This window comes from Coregonus clupeaformis, chromosome 24, assembly GCF_020615455.1.
Source record: "Coregonus clupeaformis isolate EN_2021a chromosome 24, ASM2061545v1, whole genome shotgun sequence".
NCBI classification, from domain to species: Eukaryota; Metazoa; Chordata; class Actinopteri; order Salmoniformes; family Salmonidae; genus Coregonus; species Coregonus clupeaformis.
This window is the reverse complement of record NC_059215.1, coordinates 44,637,047-44,656,971: the sequence shown is the minus strand read 5'-3', so window position 1 is coordinate 44,656,971 and position 19,925 is coordinate 44,637,047. Positions and strand designations below refer to the sequence as shown.

The following is a 19,925-nucleotide window of genomic DNA, read 5'->3' as shown; positions in this document are numbered from 1 at the left end:
ACCTGTGTAATGATCATGCTGTTTAATCAGCTTCTTAATATGCCACACCTGTCAGGTGGATGGATTATCTTGACAAAGGATAAAATGCTCACTAACAGGGTGCAAAATGTGTGCACAAAATTTGAAAGAAATAAGCTTTTTGTGTGGGCTCTTTTATTTCAGTTCTTGAAACATGGGACCAGCACTTTACATGTTGGGTTTATATTTTAGTTCAGTGTATATATGCACCACAAATTAACTAGGGCTTATAACAAGAAAAAGTATTAGGCTTTTTACGGTCAGATTCAATAAATGCATATAGGTTAGATTTACAGATCCATAAATATCCTAATCAGCTCTCACCTTATTTTAAGGAATGTTCTATTATAAAGAATGTATGAAAGGATTACAATATTGACAACAAAATCTACCAATCAGCTCCCCTTTGAAGAAGGCAGACAGGCTGACGTCAGCGCTGTCTGACTCGCGCCGCGCGCTAGGAGGGAGAAAAGCGCAGGGTGCTTGAGGAGAAAGCAGAAAAAACTCCCAGCACGCTGGCAGAACGGGGTCACGAACTATGACCTTTCAAAGAAGAATAACAACAACACAAAAATAAAAAATAAATTAAATCCCGGGGGTAAGTCGTCAACCAAAACATTTAAGCATTTTAAAGCTATTGAAGGCACAAGCGAGATAACAACAAAAAACAGGACAATTTAGCTAGGTTAGCCTGCTGCTGCTGTGATGTTCAAGGGAGAACTCTACCCGGTGGGCTGGGGAATGGTTGTCAAAACTGAGCGGTGCTGTCATCCCATCTTCTTTCAATGTTTAACTTATTAGCCTACTTCACGCTAATTAAAATATCCATTCAGTGACAACGTCGTTGAATACCCTGTTTCCCGTGTCAAACTTTTGATATAAACTTGCCAAATTAAAGATCTAACGGAGGGCAAAAGATGAGCTGTAGCTGTCAGTGCAGCCAAGTAGGTAATTTAGTTAGCCGGCTAGTACGGCGCAGATTAACCAGTCCGACCCTTTTACCTTTGCCATCTCGGGGACAAAGGTTGTTTTGGGGGGTTGCACTCGGGCTTAGATTTTTCTTGTCAGGGTTTTCTCATTCAAATAAAATGTTAAATAACGGGTATCTCATCGATATAAATATATATTTTCCATTTAATGAACGGCTGCCTGCCATATTGTTGACGAATTGCCAGGTTCTCCATTTTGAACGTCAGTAGAAATTCGTTTTTGAAAGACTCGTAATTTGGCCAGTGAGCGAACGAACCCATGGCCACCCCCCATCCGTTAGCCAATGACACTCCTCACCGCGGTTTAAATCAAAGTGACGCATGCCAGATTTTACAACGCCTGATGGGTATTTTAAGTATTGCTAACCACATCATATTTTATAGCACAGATACTTTTGAGGAGATGGGAGACTCCATTGGAGTTGTATTAACGCCCATTGTGTACCTTGCCCATGCGTCATCAATGGGCGGTATGATCATTTGTTCCTAAAATACTTAGTGTGTTTAGGTGTCAAGTTTATGGGCATGTTGCAGCAGTATGTAGAAGGGAGAGTCCTAGATATGAGAAGTGTGCAGGAGGGCATGAGACAAAGGAATGTGTGGTTTCTGTGGAGGAAGTTGAGTGTGTGTTAGTTGTGGGGGTGCCCGGTGAGAGAAAGGCAGGTTAAGGTTGCTAGGGTCCGAGCAGTACAGAAAGTATCATATGTTGAAGCAGTGAAGAGAGTGGTAGAGGAAGATTGGTACAGGGTGAGGGATCCTGAGGCCTCCTGTGAATAGGCAGAGACTAATAGAGAGTGATAGGAAGAATATGTGCTTCAGTAAGGTAGGTTTCTTGACATTCATAGCCATCGTTGTCAATTGTACTGCAGAAATGGATCGAAAGTCACAGAAAATAGAGGTAATGGTGCCGGAGAAGATGGATGCCGTTTTACAGCCCTCTAACCAATTGTACTTTTTATGTGTGTTTTTTCGCGTTATTTGTAATTTATTCTGTACATAATGTTTCTGGCACTGTGTCTTATGACCGAAAATAGCTTCTGGATAAGGGGTTGCGGTCTGTGTATATTTGTAAACAACAGCTGGTGCATAAAATCTAATACTAAGGAAGTCTCAAGGTTTTGCTCGCCTGAGGTGGAGTATCTCATGATAAGCTGTAGACCACACTATTTACCAAGAGAGTTTTCATCTATATTTTTCGTAGCTGTCTATTTACCACCACAAACCGATGCTGGCACTAAGATTGCACTCAATGAGTTGTATAAGGCCATAAGTAAACAGGAAAACCCTCATCCAGAGGCAGCGCTCCTAGTGGCCGGGGACTTTAATGCAGGGAAACTTAAATCTGTTCTACCTAATTTCTACCAGCATGTTAAATGTGCAACCAGAGGAAAAAAAAACTCTAGACCACCTTTACTCCATACACAGACCCAGACAAAGCTCTCCCTCACCCTCCATTTGGCAAATCTGACCATAACCATGTGGTCCTCTGTAGCTTAATTGTTAGAGCATGGCGCTTGTAACGCCAGGGTGGTGGGTTCGATCCCCGGGACCACCCATATGTAAAAATGTATGCACACATGACTGTAAGTCGCTTTGGATAAAAGCGTCTGCTAAATGGCATATTATTATTATTACTATTATTATTATTATTATTATTATTATTATTATTATAACTCTATCCTCCTGATTCTTGCTTATAAGCAAAAACTAAAGCAGGAAGCACCAGTGACTCGGTTAATAAGGAAGTGGTCAGATGACGCAGATGCTAAGCTACAGGACTGTTTTGCTAGTACAGACTGGAATATGTTCCGGAATTCTTCCGATAGCATTGAGGAGTACACCACATCAGTCACTGGCTTCATCAATAAGTGCATCGATGACGTCGTCCCCACAGTGACCGTACATACCCCAACCAGAAGCCATGGATTACAGGCAACATCCGCACTGAGCTAAAGGGTAGAGCTGCCGCTTTCAAGGAGTGGGACTCTAACCCGGACGCTTATAAGAAATCCCGCTATGCCCTCCGACGAACCATCAAACAGGCAAAGTGTCAATACAGCACTAAGATTGAATCGTACTACACCAGCTCTGATGCTCTTCGGATGTGGCAGGGCTTGAAAACTATTACAGACTACAAAGGGAAGCAGAGCTGCGAGCTGTTAAGTGACACAAGCCTACCAGACGAGCTAAATCACTTCTATGCTCGCTTCGAGGCAAGCAACACTGAAGCATGCATGAGAGCATCAGCTGTTCCGGATGACTATGTGATCACACTCTCCGTAGCCGATGTGAGTAAGACCTTTAAGCAGGTCAACATTCACAAGGCCGCAGGGCCAGACAGATTACCAGGACGTGTACTCCGAGCATGCGCTGACCAACTGGCAAGTGTCTTCACTGACATTTTCAACATGTCCCTGACTGAGTCTGTAATACCAACATGTTTCAAGCAGACCACCATAGTCCCTGTTCAAGCAGACCACCATAGTCCCCTGCCTAAATGACTACCGACCCGTAGCACTCACGTCTGTAGCCATAAAGTGCTTTGAAAGGCTGGTCATGGCTCACATCAACACCATTATCCCAGAAACCCTAGACCCACTCCCAATTTGCATACTGCCCCAACAGATCCACAGATGATGCAATCTCTATTGCACTCCACACTGCCCTTTCCCACCTGGACAAGAGGAACACCTACGTGAGAATGCTATTCATTGACTACAGCTCAGCGTTCAACACCATAGTGCCCTCAAAGCTCATCACTAAGCTAAGGACCCTGGGATTAAACAGCTCCCTCTGCAATTGATCCTCAACACGGGGGCCCCCCAGGGGTGCATGCTCAGTCCCCTCCTGTACTCCCTGTTCACCCATGACTGCATGGCCAGGCACGACTCCAACACCATCATTAAGTTTGCCGACGACACAACAGTGTTAGGCCTGATCAGTGTCACGATCGTTGAGAGACGGGTCAGACCAAGGTGCAGCGTGCGATGTGAACATGTTTATTATTTATAAACACAAAACCAAACCAACGTAAAGTCCAAGGCTTAACACAATACAAGCCTAACACAGGAACAAGATCCCACAACAAAGGTAGGCAAACAGGCTACTTAAGTATGATCCCCAATCAGAGACAATGAGCGACAGCTGTCTCTGATTGGGAATCACACCCGGCCAAACATAGAAACACAATACCTAGATCCTAAACATAGAATACATCACATAGATTTCCACACCTTGACTCAACATACAAGAGTTCCATACGTCAGGGCGTGACAGTACCCTCCCCCAAAGGTGCGGACTCCGACCGCACAAACCTGACATAACAGTGTAGGGTCCGGGTGGGCATTCCGCCTCGGAGGCGGATCCGGCTCCGGGCGTGACGACCTCTTCCTCTCAGCCTCCCCGTTGCGCCCCTGGTCTGGTCTGGACCTCGACGCGATGCTTCCCCTCTCCTTCCTCCCATGATGCACCAAGCCCTGTCTGGACCCTGGTGTGGAAGACCCCAAATCTGGAGAGGGGCTGACGTCTGGGCCTGGATCGGCAATCCTCCCGCGATGCACCAAGCCCTGTCTGGACCCTGGTGTGGGAGGCCCCGACCCTGGAGTGTGGCTGACTTCTGGGTCTGAAGTGGAGCCGCTGACCGGAGCTGAACTTGACCCCAGTGGAGCGGACTGCTCTGGCTCCGGAGTGGAGCCGCTGACCGGAGCTGGACTGGTCGACAGTCTGCTGTGTTGGGGGGGGGTTACACGTTCCTCCATTCATTGCCCAATGGGATTCCTTTCTCCTCCTTGCATGCAACGTCTGCACAGGGCATCGCGACCAATGCCTTTTCTTCCTTGAATGTGACTCACACACAGAGAGACAGACAGAAAGAAAGTTACAGACTCTCTCGCTCTCTGAAACAGATATCATTGGTAAAATCCAGAACTGGAAAGTGTGAGGTGTACTGTCTGAGGTGTAACTTAAGCCTTTTTGATGCGAACACTTACATCCTTATGCCGTCCACTACTTAGTCAAATCCAGTGGAGGCTGGTAGTAGGAGATATAGGAGGACGTGCTCATTGTAATGGCTGAAATGGAATGAATGAAACCGAGTCAAAAATGTGGTTTCCATATGTTTGATACCGTTCAATTTAATCCATTCCAGCCATTACAATGAGGCCATCATCCTATAGCTCCTCCCGCCAGCCACCACTGGTTGAATCACTAAACAAAGACGCCTTCCCCCGGAAGGATTGTCCCCAGACACACAGTACATGTCCTCTATCAGAGGACAGAGGTAATCTCTGAACGACAGGGCTTTGTATGCGAAGAGATGATCACATATCACGCTGATGACTTTTTGCAAATCCAATTAGTTTTCCATGTTGATACAACCTCATCACATAGATTTTTGGGGTTGAAATTAGTGGAAACAACATTATTTCAACTGTTTTTTGCCCAGGTAGTTGTTCGCCTTACAGTTGTTATATTTTGTGGCTGTAGCCGCACACTCTTGTTACGATGTAAATTATGTACAAATGTACGAAGCACTACCTGAACTTGGTCAATGACAATGCTCACGTTTGTTTTCTCTTTCAAAACATTTCCTCAGCTTTGTTCTTATTGAACGTGACCCTGCCTACTGATATAAGAGGTGGCACATCCCTGCTTCTACGGTTGACAGACGTATTTGGCCTCGCTCCAGACTAATGACCTTACATCACCATGACGACCAACGTGGAGGTGCTTGCTCAGCAGATAGTGGCCCCTGAGCAGGTGGCAGAGGTGAGTGGTGTGTGTGTGTGTGTATGGTTGTTTTGTTATTAGGGGAGAGGATGTGTTTGTGTACTATACATACACTACCGGTCAAAAGTTTTAGAACACCTACTCATTCAAGGGTTTTTCTTTACTGTAGAATAATAGTGAAGATATCAAAACTATGAAATAACACACATGGAATCATGTAGTAACCAACAAAGTGTTAAACAAATCAAAATATATTTTATTCTAAAGCGATACGCCATCCCATCTGGTTTGGGCTTAGTGGGACTATCATTTGTTTTTCAACAGGACAATGACCCAACACACCTCCAGGCTGTGTAAGGGCTATTTGACCAAGAACGAGAGTGATGGCGCAGCCTCAGATGACCTGGCCTCCACAATCCTTCGACCTCAACCCAATTGAGATGGTTTGGGATGAGTCGGACCGCAGAGTGACGGAAAAGCAGCCAACAAGTGCTCAGCATATGTGGGAACTCCTTCAAGACTGTTGGAAAAGCATTCCAGGTGAAGCTGGTTGAGAGAATGCCAAGAGTGTGCAAAGCTGTCATCAAGGCAAAGGGTGGCTATTTGAAGAATCTAAAATCTAAAATATATTTTGATTTGTTTAACACTACATGATTCCATGATATGTATTATTTCATAGTTTTGATGTCTTCACTATTATTCTACAATGTAGAAAATAGTAAAAATAAAGAAAAACCATTGAATGAGTAGGTGTTCTAAAACCTTTGACCAGTAGTGTAAGTAAATTCAAATCAAATTGTATTTGTCACATGCGCCGAATACAACAGGTGTGGACCTTACCGTGAAATGCTTACTTACAAGCCCTTAACCAACAATGCAGTTTTAAGAAAACAGAGTTAAGAAAATATTTACTAAATAAACTAAAGTTAAAAAATGAATAAAAGTAACACAATTAAATAACGAGCCTATATACAGGCTGTACCGGTACCGAGTCAATGTGCGGGGGTACAGGTTAGTCGAGGCAATTTGTACATGTAGGTAGGGGTAAAGTGACTACTTGTGCTTGCATGTTGGTTTTCTGTGTGTGACTGTGTCTGTGCTGTGTATGTGAAAGAGCACCCTGACCCTGTCCCTGACCCATCCCACGATTCCCGTTCAAAGATGATTAACTTTGTGAGACAAAGGTGATACACTGCTGCTCTGTGTGGCCGGGCGATTCTGTCTCCTTCGTTGCCGTGGAGACAGGCCACTCTTAACCTTCAGAGGAGAAGTGTCACTGAGGGCACAGTCAAGCCCCTCCTCCTCTGTCTAGCTGCTGGCTTCCCTGCTGCTCACGGATGTACTGTGTCTGTGTGTGTGCGTACATGTGTGTGTGTGCTTTGTTGCACATCATTTGTATGATTTGACTGTTAATGTGTTTGTATTGTGTGTTTCAGGTGCAGGCCTCTCCCGCTGACTAGTCAGTGATGAGTGGCTCTCCACAGCGTTTCCAGATCATCTCAACTGAGCCCTCAGCCACACTGCAGCGCATACAGGTAACAGTATCCCACATTAGTGAAATGTACGCTTCTGCTTGAAGCCACTTATTGATAGCATACACACACTGCACCCTAGTGACAACTTATAATGTACACAGATTCCAAATCCCACTAATATTATTTGAATACGGCTTAAAAAGTTATAAGTGCTTAAGAGAGTTCGGGATTTTGGCAATGAGTCCCTTTATTACCTTCCCCAGAGTCAGATTAATTTGTGGATACCATTTTTATGTATCTGCATGCAGTTAGAAGGAAGTTGCTAACTAGCGTAAGCGCAATGACAGACTAGCTGTTCCTGTAGACCTCCAGTCATTGCGCTAACACTAGTTAGAATTGGCTCGCGAAACTACCTCAAATTTCCTTCATACTGTATGCAGATACATAAAAATGGTATCCACGAGTTCATCTAACTCTGCAAAAATCCCAAACTATCCCTTTAAATTTAAAGGATAGCAGTTGTTTGGATGGATGTGGGATTATGATCTCTCGCTCTCGTTCTCTCTCTCTCTCGGTCTCCCCCTCCCTCTCTCCCTCTCAGATTGTAACGGACCAGCAGACGGGTCAGAAGATCCAGATCATCACGACCATGGATCCCTCCAGCGGGCCCAAGCAGCAGTTCATGCTGGCGGCGGCTGATGGCTCTGGAACGGGTAAAGTCATCCTGATGTCCCCAGAGAACCAGGGCACCAAGCAGCTCATCTTCACCACAGCAGACAGCCTGCTACCCGGCAGGATACAGGTACGGAGAAAGATATAACGTCACCATTCTAAAACATAGTCGGATACAGGTATGGAATACACCTTAACACCACAAATCTAAACCACAGCCAGATACAAATATAGACCTCACTACATCACACATCTAAACCACAGCATCAGATGACACACTGTGTGACTTTTGACCCCACAGTGACCTCTCAGTGACCTCTACTCCTCCTGGTGTTCCAGATTGTAACAGATGCCGCGTCGGTGGATCGGTTACTGGGGATAGCTGGGGATGTGGACCGGCCTCAACCTGTGGAGTTTTGTGTGGTGTGTGGAGACAAGGCTTCAGGTACAAACACACACACACACACAGGCCATTGTCCCATTCATACCTATTAACCTCCCTCTCTGTTCTGTGTCCAGGGCGTCACTATGGGGCTGTCAGCTGTGAAGGCTGTAAAGGCTTCTTCAAGAGGAGTGTGAGGAAGAACCTGACCTACAGTTGCCGTAGCAACCAGGACTGTGTTGTCAACAAGCACCATCGCAACCGCTGTCAGTTCTGTCGGCTGAGGAAATGCCTGGACATGGGCATGAAGATGGAGTGTGAGTCACACGAACGCACGCACATGAAGGTGGTTGGAATTTCATTCCCCATTCCAACACCAGAAACTCTGTCTAACATCCCACCTAAGTAATGTCTGTTCACAAAGTAATTTTCGAGTTACCAAGTCATTTCTGAGTACCTGTGGGGTAATAGTGTTTTTGATGGTGTTTATGTCCTGTGTCCTCAGCCGTGCAGAGTGAGAGGAAGCCCATTGACCTGCCCAGAGAGAGGCCTGCTAACTGTGCTGCGTCCACAGAGAAGATCTACATCAGGAAGAACCTGATGAGCCCACTCATCGCCACGCCAGCCTTCATCACTGATGGCTCCAGGTCAGAGACTGAGATTACTACTTTGCCTCCTTACTTGATCATGTGATTTGATTGGGCCCGTGGGTTAGACTATCTGCTCTGATTGGTGCTCTGGGTTAGTCTCCGGGCTCTAATTGGTCCTTTTGCCTCTGACTGGTGTTGTGTGCAGGTCTAGTCTGCTAGACCCAGGGATGCTGGTGAACATCCAGCAGCCTCTGATCCAGGCTGACGGAACACTACTGCTGGCCACAGACACCAAGGTACAAACTCAGTTATTCCTCAACATTCTCTCAGTGTAATGCCTTTCCTAATATGCTATGAAAGAGACTGGTCATTGGAATCAGTGTGTTGTTCTCATCACTGGCTCAATGGTTGTGTCCACCTCTCCACTTTGAGTCGGGGCAGGGAGACTTGGGGACGCTGGCCAGTGTAGTGACGTGTATGGCCAACCTGAACGACTCCCTCAGTGAGTCCCTGAATAACGATGATACCTCAGACGACCAGCAGGAGGAGCAGTCTGCTAGCAAGATAACACGGTATGTATGCAGTGTGTGTGTGTGTGTGTGTGTGTGTGTGTAATTGCTCCTGTATTATGTACACTACCATTCAGAAGATTGGGGTCACTTAGAAATGTCCTTGTTTTCGAAAGGAAAGCAATTTTTCTGTCCATTAAAATAACATCAAATTGATCAGAAATACAGTGTAGACATTGTTAATGTTGTAAATGGCTATTGTAGCTGGAAATGGCTGATAAAAAAATAAATGGAATATCTACATAGCCGTACAGAGGCCCATTATCAGTAACCATCAGTCCTGTGTTCCAATGGCACGTTGTGTTTGCTAATCCAAGTTTATCATTTTAAAAGGCTAATTGATCATTAGAAAACCCTTTTGCAATTATGTTAGCACAGCTGAAAACTGTTGTGCCTGTTAAAGAAGCAATAAAACTGGCCTTCTTGAGACTAGTTGAGTATCTGGAGCATCAGCAATTGTGGGTTCAATTACAGGCTCAAAATGGCCAGAAACAAATAACTTTCTTCTGAAACTCGTCAGTCTATTCTTGTTCTGAGAAATGAAGGCTATTCCATGCGAGAAATTGCCAAGAAACTGAAGATCTCGTACAACGCTGTGTACTACTCCCTTCACAGAACAGCGCAAACTGGCTCTAACCAGTTTGAGAAACAGACACCTCACAGGTCCTCAACTGGCAGCTTCATTAAATAGTACCCGCAAAACACCAGTCTCAACGTCAACAGTGAAGAGGCGACTCTGGGATGCTGACCTAGGCAGAGTTGCAAAGAAAAAGCCATATCTCAGACTGGCCAATAAAAACGAAAAGATTAAGATGGGCAAAAGAACACAGACACTGGACCTTTTCTTTGCAACTCTGCCTAGGTCAGCATCCCGGAGTTGCATCTTCACCTTTGACGTTGAGATTGGTGTTTTGCGGGTACTATTTAATGAAGCTGCCACTTGAGGACCTGTGAGGCATCTGTTTCTCAAACTAGACACTCTAATGTATTTGTCCTCTTCCTCAGTTGTGCACCGGGGCCTCCCACTCCTCTTTCTATTCTGGTTAGAGCCAGTTTGCGCTGTTCTGTGAAGGGAGTAGTACACAGCGTTGTACGAGATCTTCAGTTTCTTGGCAATTTCTCGCATGGAATAGCCTTCATTTCTCAGAACAAGAATAGACTGACGAGTTTCAGAATAAAGTTCTTTTTTTCTGGCCATTTTGAGCCTGTAATCGAACCCAAAATTGCTGATGCTCCAGATACTCAACTAGTCTCAAGAAAGTCAGTTTTATTGCTTCTTTAATCAGCACAACAGTTTTCAGCTGTGCTAACATAATTGCAAAAGGGTTTTCTAATGATCAATTAGCCTTTTAAAATGATAAACTTGGATTAGCAAACACAACGTGCCATTGGAACACAGGACTGATGATGCTGATAATGGGCCTATGTAGATATTCCATTAAAAATCAGCCATTTCCAACTACAATAGCCATTTACAACATTAACAATGTCTACACTGTATTTCTGATAAATATTTTAATGGACCAAAAAATTGCTTTTCTTTCGAAAACAAGGGAATTTCGTTTGAGCGGTAGTGTATGTGTCTTCAGTGCCTTCGATACCCTGGCCAAAGCCCTAAACCCGTCCGAGACGGGGGCGGGGCAGAACCTGGCAGAGGGGGGGGAGTATGTGGGCGGAGCCACCATCCAGGTTATCAGCCGAGACCAGGTGACCCCCCTCATCGAGGTGGAGGGCCCACTGCTCACAGACACACATGTCAGCTTCAAGGTGGGGGTTCTGAACTTTGAACTCTGATGTTTTATATGTATTCACATTCTGCTGGCATTCAGCCATTTATTTTTGTGTTTTCAATAACCTGACATCTCTATCTCGGTCCCTCCCTGTCCCTCCTATAGCTGACTATGCCCAGCCCCATGCCAGAGTATCTAAATGTGCACTACATCTGTGAGTCAGCGTCCCGCCTCCTCTTCCTTTCCATGCACTGGGCACGCTCCATCCCTGCATTCTCCACTCTCGGGTGAGAACACTCTTAACAACATTTTATTACGCTTTTGGTGGGTGTGTGTGTGACTTGACCTGTAAGTGTGTGCGTGTCATCCGTGTATCTTTCTACCCATGTATCTCGATTCAGTGCTGTAACTGAGTGTGTCTCTCTCAGTCAGGAGAGTAACACCAGCCTGGTGCGTGCCTGTTGGAATGAGCTGTTCACTCTGGGGCTGGCTCAATGTGCCCAGATCATGAGTCTCTCCACCATCCTGGAAGCCATCATCAACCATCTCCAGAACAGCATTCAGGACGGTACGACATCAAACCAGATCTCCATACAACACAACGAACACACCAGATTCACAAAACACACATACAATCAGACACGCATATATAGAAGATATGGATGCAAGGCTCAAACTCCCCACAAAACACATTCTAAGTTCTTTGTTGGTAAATATTTGATGTTGTAAACTTTTGTCTGCTGTTCCCCTGTAGATAAGGTGTCTGGGGAGAGAGTGAAGCTGGTGATGGAACACATCTGGAAGCTGCAGGAGTTCTGTAACAGCATGGTTAAGATGGAGACAGACAGCTATGAGTACGCCTACCTGAAGGCCATAGTCCTCTTTAGCCCTGGTGAGCATGGTCCCATTAACATCGTACATTATGTTAGAAATACATCATAAGTCATAGGCTATGACTAGGGCCCCAAGTTTTTCCTGGTGAGGTCACATCGTCAGGAACATACAAGGGCCCTAGTTTTGAGAACAACATCATACTCAGACGAGTCAATTTACTCAGATAAATTCTCTTTGAGATATACAGTGACTTCGGAAAGTATTCAGACCACTTGACTTTTTCCACATTTTGTTACGTTACAGCCTTATTCTAAAATTGCTTAAATTGTTTTTTTTCCTCATCAGTCTACACACAATACCCCATATTGAAAAAGCAAAAACAGGTTTTTAGACATTTTTTTCTAATTTAAAAATAGAAAACTGAAATATTACATTTACATAAGTATTCAGACCCTTTACTCAGTACTTTGTTGAAGCACCTTACAGCATAGATTCTTCTTGGGTATGACACTACAAGCTTGGCACACCTGTATTTGGGAAGTTTCTCCCATTCTTCTCTGCAGATCCTCTCAAGCTCTGTCAGGTTGGATGGGGAGCGTTGCTGCACAGCTATTTTCAGGTCTCTCCAGAGATGTTCGATCGGGTTCAAGTCCGGGCTCTGACTGGGCCACTCAAGGACATTCAGAGACTTGTCCCGAAGCCACTCCTGCGTTGTCTTGGCTGTATGCTTAGGGTCGTTGTCCTGAGCGCTCTGGAGCAGGTTTTCATCAAGGATCTCTCTGTACTTTGTTCCGTTCAGCTTTGCCTCGATCCTGACTAGTCTCCCAGTCCCTGCCGCTGAAAAACATCCCCACAGCATGATGCTGCCACCACCATGTTTCACCGTAGGGATGGTTCCAGGTTTCCTCCAGACGTGACACTTGGCATTCAGGCCAAAGAGTTCAATCTTGGTTTCATCAGACCAGAGAATCTTGTTTCTCATGGTCTGAGAGTCATTAGGTGCCTTTTGGTGAACTCCAAGCGGGCTGTCGTGCCTTTTACTGAGGAGTGGCTTCTGTCTGGCCACTACCATAAAGGCCTGATTGGTGGAGTGCTGCAGAGATGGTTGTCCTTCTGGAAGGTTCTCCCATCTCCACAGAGGAACTCTAGAGCTCTGTCAGAGTGACCATTGGGTTCTTGGTCACCTCCCTGACCAAAGCCCTTCTCCCCCAATTGCTCAGTTTGGCCGGGCAGCCAGCTCTAGGAAGAGTCTTGGAGTTCCAAACTTCTTCCATTTAAGAGTGATGGAGGCCACTGTGTTCTTGGGGACCTTCAATGCTGCAGACATTTTTTGGTACCCTTCCCCAGATCTGTGCCTCGACACAATGCTCTCTGAGCTCTACAGACAATTCCTTCGACCTCATGGCTTGGTTTTTGCACTGTCAACTGTGGGACCTTGTATAGACAGGTGTGTTCCTTTCCAAATACTTGTCCAATCAATTGAATTTACCACAGGTGGACTCCAATCAAGTTGTAGAAACATCTCAAGGATGATCAATGGAAACAGGATGCACCTGAGCTCAATTTCGAATCTCATAGCAAAGGGTCTGAATACTTATGTAAATAAGGTATTTCAGTTTTTTATTTGTAATACATTTGCTAAAATTTCTAAAAACCTGTTTTCACTTTGTCATTATGGGGTATTGTGTGTAGATTGCTAAGGATGTATTTTTTAAAATCTGTTTTAGAATAAGGCTGTAACGTAACAAAAGGTGGAAAATACTTTCTGAAAGCACTGTACATACACTACATGACCAAAAGTATGTGGACACCTGCTTGTCGAACATCTCATTCCAAAATCATGGACATTAATATGGAGTTGGTTCCCCCCTTTTCTGCTATAACAGCCTCCACTCTTCTGGGAAGGCTTTCCACTAGATGTTGGAACATAGCTGCGGGGACTTCAAATCAAATTTTATTGGCCACATGCGCCGAATACAAAAGGTGCAGACATTACAGTGAAATGGTTACTTACAGCCCTTAACCAACAGTGCATTTATTTTTAATAAAAAAGTAAAATAAAACAACAACAAAGTGTTGAGAAAAAAAGAGCAGAAGTAAAATAAAATAACAGTAGGGAGGCTATATATACAGGGGGGGTACCGGTGCAGAGTCAATGTTCGGGGGCACCGGCTAGTTGAGGTAGTTGAAGTAATATGTACATGTGGTAGAGTTAAAGTGACTATGCATAAATGATTAACAGAGTAGCAGCAGCGTAAAAAGATGGGGGTGGGGGGTGGGGGTGGGGGTGGGAGGGCAGTGCAAATGGTCCGGGTAGCCATGATTAGCTGTTCAGGAGTCTTATGGCTTGGGGGTAGAAGCTGTTGAGAACTCTTTTGGACCTAGACTTGGCACTCCGGTACCGCTTACCGTGCGGTAGCAGAGAGAACAGTCTATGACTAGGGTGGCTGGAGTCTTTGACAATTTTGAGGGCCTTCCTCTGACACCGCCTGGTGTAGAGGTCCTGGATGGCAGGAAGCTTGGCCCCAGTAATGTACTGGGCCGTACGCACTACCCTCTGTAGTGCCTTGCGGTCGGAGGCCAAGCAGTTGCCATACCAGGCGTTGATGCAACCAGTCAGGATGCTCTCGATGGTGCAGCTGTAGAATATTTTGAGGATCTGAGGACCCATGCCAAATCTTTTCAGTCTCCTGAGGGGGAATAGGCTTTGTCGTGCCCTCTTCACGACTGTCTTGGTGTGTTTGGACCATGATAGTTCGTTGGTGATGTGGACACCAAGGAACTTGAAGCTCTCAACCTGTTCCACTACAGCCCCGTCGATGAGAATGGGGCCGTGCTCAGTCCTCTTTTTTTCCTGTAGTCCACAATCATCTCCTTTGTCTTGAACACATTGAGGGAGAGGTTGTTGTCCGGGCACCACATGGCCAGGTCTCTGACCTCCTCCCTATAGGCTGTCTCATCGTTGTCGGTGATGAGGCCTACCACTGTTGTGTCGTCGGCAAACTTAATGATGGTGTTGGAGTCGTGCCTGGCCATGCAGTCATGGGTGAACAGGGAGTACAGGAGGGGACTGAGCACGCACCCCTGAGGGGCCCCCATGTTGAGGATCAGTGTGGCAGATGTGTTGTTACCTACCCTTACCACCTGGGGGCGAGCCGTCAGGAAGTCCAGGATCCAGTTGCAGAGGGAGGTGTTTAGTCCCAGGATCCTTAGCTTAGTGATGAGCTTTGAGGGCACTATGGTGTTGAATGCTGAGCTGTAGTCAATGAATAGTCAATGAATTTGTCCAGGTGGGAAAGGGCAGTGTGGAGTGCAATAGAGATTGCATCATCTGTGGATCTGTTGGGGCGGTATGCAAATTGGAGTGGGTCTAGGGTTTCTGATACAGTGAGGGAAAAAAGTATTTGATCCCCTGCTGATTTTGTACGTTTGCCCACTGACAAACAAATGATCAGTCTATAATTTTAATGGTAGGTTTATTTGAACAGTGAGAGACAGAATAACAACAAAAAAATCCAGAAAAACGCAGGTCAAAAATGTTATACATTTATTTGCATTTTAATGAGGGAAATAAGTATTTAACCCCCTCTCAATCAGAAAGATTTCTGGCTCCCAGGTGTCTTTTATACAGGTAACGAGCTGAGATTAGGAGCACACTCTTAAAGGGAGTGCTCCTAATCTCAGTTTGTTACCTGTATAAAAGACACCTGTCCACAGAAGCAATCAATCAATCAGATTCCAAACTCTCCACCATGGCCAAGACCAAAGAGCTCTCCAAGGATGTCAGGGACAAGATTGTAGACCCTACACAAGGCTGGAATGGGCTACAAGACCATCGCCAAGCAGTTTGGTGAGAAGGTGACAACAGTTGGTGCGATTATTCGCAAATGGAAGAAACACAAAATAACTGTCAGCCTGGGGCTCCATGCAAGATCTCACATCGTGGAGTTGCAATGATCATGAGAACGGTGAGGAATCAGCCCAGAACTACACGGGAGGATCTTGTCAATGATCTCAAGGCAGCTGGGACCATAGTCACCAAAAAAACAATTAGTAACACACTACTCCGTGAAGGACTGAAATCCTGCAGTGCCCGCAATTTCCCCCTGCTCAAGAAAGCACATATACAGGGCCGTCTGAAGTTTGCTAATGAACATCTAAATGATTCAGAGGTGAACTGGGTGAAAGTGTTGTGGTCAGATGAGACCAAAATCGAGCTCTTTGGCATCAACTCAACTCACCGTGTTTGGAGGAGGAGGAATGCTGAATATGACCCCAAGAACACCATCCCCACCATCAAACATGGAGGTGGAAACATTATGCTTTGGGGGTGTTTTTCTGCTAAGGGGACAGGACAACTTCACCGCATCAAAGGGACGATGGACGGGGCCAAGTGCCGTCAAATCTTGGGTGAGAATCTCCTTCCCTCAGCCAGGGCATTGAAAATGGGTCGTGGATGGGTATTCCAGCATGACAATGACCCAAAACACACGGCCAAGGCAACAAAGGAGTGGCTCAAGAAGAAGCAGATTAAGGTCCTGGAGTGCCCTAGCCAGTCTCCAGACCTTAGTCCCATAGAAAATCTGTGGGGGGAGCTGAAGGTTTGAGTTGCCAAACGTCAGCCTCGAAACCTTAATGACTTGGAGAAGATCTGCAAAGAGGAGTGGGACAAAATCCCTCCTGAGATGTGTGCAAACCTGGTGGCCAACTACAAGAAACGTCTGACCTCTGTGATTGCCAACAAGGGTTTTCCCACCAAGTACTAAGTCATGTTTTGCAGAGGGGTCAAATACTTATTTCCCTCATTAAAATGCAAATCAATTGATAACATTTTTTACATGCGTTTTTCTGGATTATTTTGTTGTTCTGTCGCTCACTGTTCAAATAAACCTACCATTAAAAGTATAGACTGATCATTTCTTTGTCAGTGGGCAAACGTACAAAATCAGCAGGGGATCAAATACTTTTTTCCCTCACTGTATAATGGTGTTGATGTGAGCCACGACCAGCCTTTCAAAGCACCTCATGGCTACAGACGTCAGTGCTACGGGTCGGTAGTCATTTAGGCAGGTTATCTTAGTGTCCTTTGGCACGGGGACTATGGTGGTCTGCTTGAAACATGTTGGTATTACAAACTCAGTCAGGGACATGTTGAAAATGTCAGTGAAGACACTTGCCAGTTGGTCAGCACATGCTCGGAGTACACGTCCTGGTAATCCGTCTGGCCCTGCTTCCATTCGGCTACTGATGTTGGGCGATTAGGCCTGGCTCGCAGTCGGCGTTCTAATTCATTCCAGAGGTGTTCGGTGGGGTTGAGGTCAAGGCTCTGTGCAGGCCAGTCAAGTTCTTCCACACCGATCTCGACAAACCATTTCTGTATGGACCTCGCTTTGGCATTGTCATGCTGAAACAGGAAAGGGCCTTCCCCAAACTGTTGCCACAAAGTTGGAAGCACAGAATTGTCTAGAATCGTCTGTAGCATGAAGATTTCCCTTCACTGGAACGAAGGGGCCTAGCCCGAACCATGAAAAACAGCCCCAGACCATTATTCCTCCTCCACCAAACTTTTCAGTTGGCACTATGCATTGGGGCAGGCAGCGTTGTCCTGGTATCCGCCAACGGGGGTGGCATAAATAGTTGAATCCACTCATTTGAAGGGTCCACATACTGTTGTATATATAGTGCAGGTATGTGTACAGTAAATCAACTCTGAGTAGAAGTTCATAACATCATGATAACTTATTTACCTTGTAGTGTATTGTTAGGAAACGGCTATTGTGTGTATCTCACTAATCAGACCATCCAGGCCTGAACAGTTGCAGCCAGATAGAGAAGTTCCAGGAGAAAGCCCAGATGGAGCTGCAGGACTATGTGCAGAAGACCTATCCAGATGACACCTACAGGTACATGTGTCTGTCAGCCTATCAGGACCGTGATATATCCTAAAAATCTCCCCACTGGTCCCATAAATTCATATGTGAATCTGTCTCTTTCTGATTGGATCCATAAATCACCCTCTACTCTGATTGGTTTTCCCAGGTTAACGCGTATCCTGATGCGTCTCCCGGCGCTGCGTCTGATGACCTCCAGCATCACTGAGGAGCTGTTCTTCACCGGCCTGATCGGCAACGTGCCCATCGACAGCATCATCCCTTACATCCTCAAGATGGAGACCGCAGACTATAACACCGGTCCCACAGCGTGACTCCTCTCCAACAACCCTACCCACCGCCAAACCTCTCCAGCCCATTTCCAGACGTGTACCCCATACCCCAAAAAAGCACACTTACTCTAATACCCCCGGCTAACAAGATGCAATGTCATTGAGGAATCCCTTTCGGACCGTGTGGCTCTCAGAATGTCCGCTCTCCATGTTTGTGAATATGCGTCATAACCATGAAGACCAGGATTTGAATGTTCTCTGGAAGAGATGTATGATGGGACTGTGAGTCACTTGTCCAGATTCCGTGGCTGTGAGCACTTAACCCCCAGAGTGGGAGGAGTCCCCATGACTGACATGTCACGGTCACCTTCTCTCTTTGTCATTAGCACTTCAGCAAAATGCCTCCAATGTACTGTAAAGTTGACCTTTTAGCTCAAGCCTTTCAATATGCTTTTATCTTATACAAGACTTAGTTACTGTACATTCATTTCCAACAAGTATATCAATCCAGTTACCGCTTGCTTCTGCCTGTAATCTTGATAAGCTGTATTTATCACTTAGCAGACATAGACTAAGAATGAGCTGCGGTTGCCTAAATGTCATTACATGAGTAAATTGAGACATGAATTGGTGTAAAGTTTTGTATTTGTACTTTGAACCTTTCACCATCTTTTACAATGTAAAAAGAAACATTTAAATGTATGAATATGTTATGATGCTCGTCCATGCCTCAAGTTCTGTCTGTCCCTAAAACTTTGTTGTGGTTGAAAAGATGTCCAATTCCTCTAAATCAGGTACAAGACTTAATTCTCCATTTATTAGCATCTTACCTGGATCCTTAATCTACGGAGTATACGGCAGACAAGCCATTTGTGTACTGAGCCACTCCATTCAGGATAATATAACACGTACTCTCCGCTTCAGATAAAACATCAAATGTCCTCTTGGTTTCAGGTTAGGGTCAGTACCATTTCATGTATTTCATACATTTGTATGATATTATTCTTGTTAATTTCACTGCAATTGTTTGTTGCTGGGTAGAGTCATCGATCCTACAGAGGGAGTTTAATAACAGACTTGTTTCTATGTCTCTGCCTAAAGCAAATGCACATTCATTATATGGTTAGACCATTATCTATGATTTGAAAATGTTATTTGTGCAATTGCCACATGGCCACGGCTCCAGGTAAAAATGTCCCTTAACCACATAATCAGATTATCCTGCACCTAGTTCTAACCTTAACTATTAGAGAGGTCCAAAAAGTCTGACACTGAGTGGTTATGGGCAACTTTATGGTCATCACTTTATTTTGCCCTCATGACAATCAAAGCCTTGTGACATGTTGTCCTTTTCTGAGTGTCCAGTATTTCTCCTTATTTATTTAAATCCCGCACGTATTATACTTAAGCAATAAGGCACGAGGGGGGTGTGGTATATGGCCAATATACCACGGCTAAGGGCTAGTCTTTTGCACAACGCAACGCAGAGTGCCTGGATACAGCCATGGTATATTGGCCATATACCGCAAACCCCCGAGGTGCCTTATTGCTATTATCAACTGGTTACCAATGTAATTAGAACAGTAAAAATATTTTGTCATACCCGTGGTATACGGTCTGATATACCACGGCTTTCAGCCAATCAGCATTCAGGGCTCAAAGCACCCAGTTTATGAAGTGCATTAACACGCACTGTAGGAATCTCAGTCCACTACCAGTGTTGCTTTACAGTAGCAGGTTTATTCATATGCAGGTATTCACACCATAGCATTTCC

General features: G+C 45.2%; 1 protein-coding gene across 1 annotated transcript; it reads left to right on the top strand.

Moving 5' to 3' along the window:
* The first annotated feature begins 185 nt into the window (after positions 1-185).
* Positions 186-19,624, top strand: LOC121538588 (nuclear receptor subfamily 2 group C member 2-like). Its single transcript, XM_041846731.1, has 15 exons — positions 186-616; positions 5,602-5,774; positions 7,172-7,270; positions 7,812-8,012; positions 8,222-8,327; positions 8,402-8,581; positions 8,770-8,911; positions 9,060-9,150; positions 9,287-9,426; positions 10,977-11,190; positions 11,319-11,440; positions 11,582-11,721; positions 11,908-12,045; positions 17,785-17,890; positions 18,027-19,624. Exons 3-15 carry the CDS (start codon positions 7,202-7,204, stop codon positions 18,190-18,192), a joined length of 1,815 nt encoding a protein of 604 aa, XP_041702665.1. The 5' UTR covers positions 186-616; positions 5,602-5,774; positions 7,172-7,201; the 3' UTR covers positions 18,193-19,624.
* The last annotated feature ends 301 nt before the right edge of the window (positions 19,625-19,925 follow it).

Coding starts and splice junctions, on each gene's coding strand:
- LOC121538588 (XM_041846731.1), top strand. CDS start 7,202: ATGAGTGGCTCTCCACAGCGTTTCCAGATCATCTCAACTGAGCCCTCA. Junction 8,912..9,059: donor TTCATCACTGATGGCTCCAG/GTCAGAGACTGA, acceptor TGTTGTGTGCAG/GTCTAGTCTGCTAGACCCAG. Junction 9,427..10,976: donor TCTGCTAGCAAGATAACACG/GTATGTATGCAG, acceptor TTCGAAAACAAG/GGAATTTCGTTTGAGCGGTA.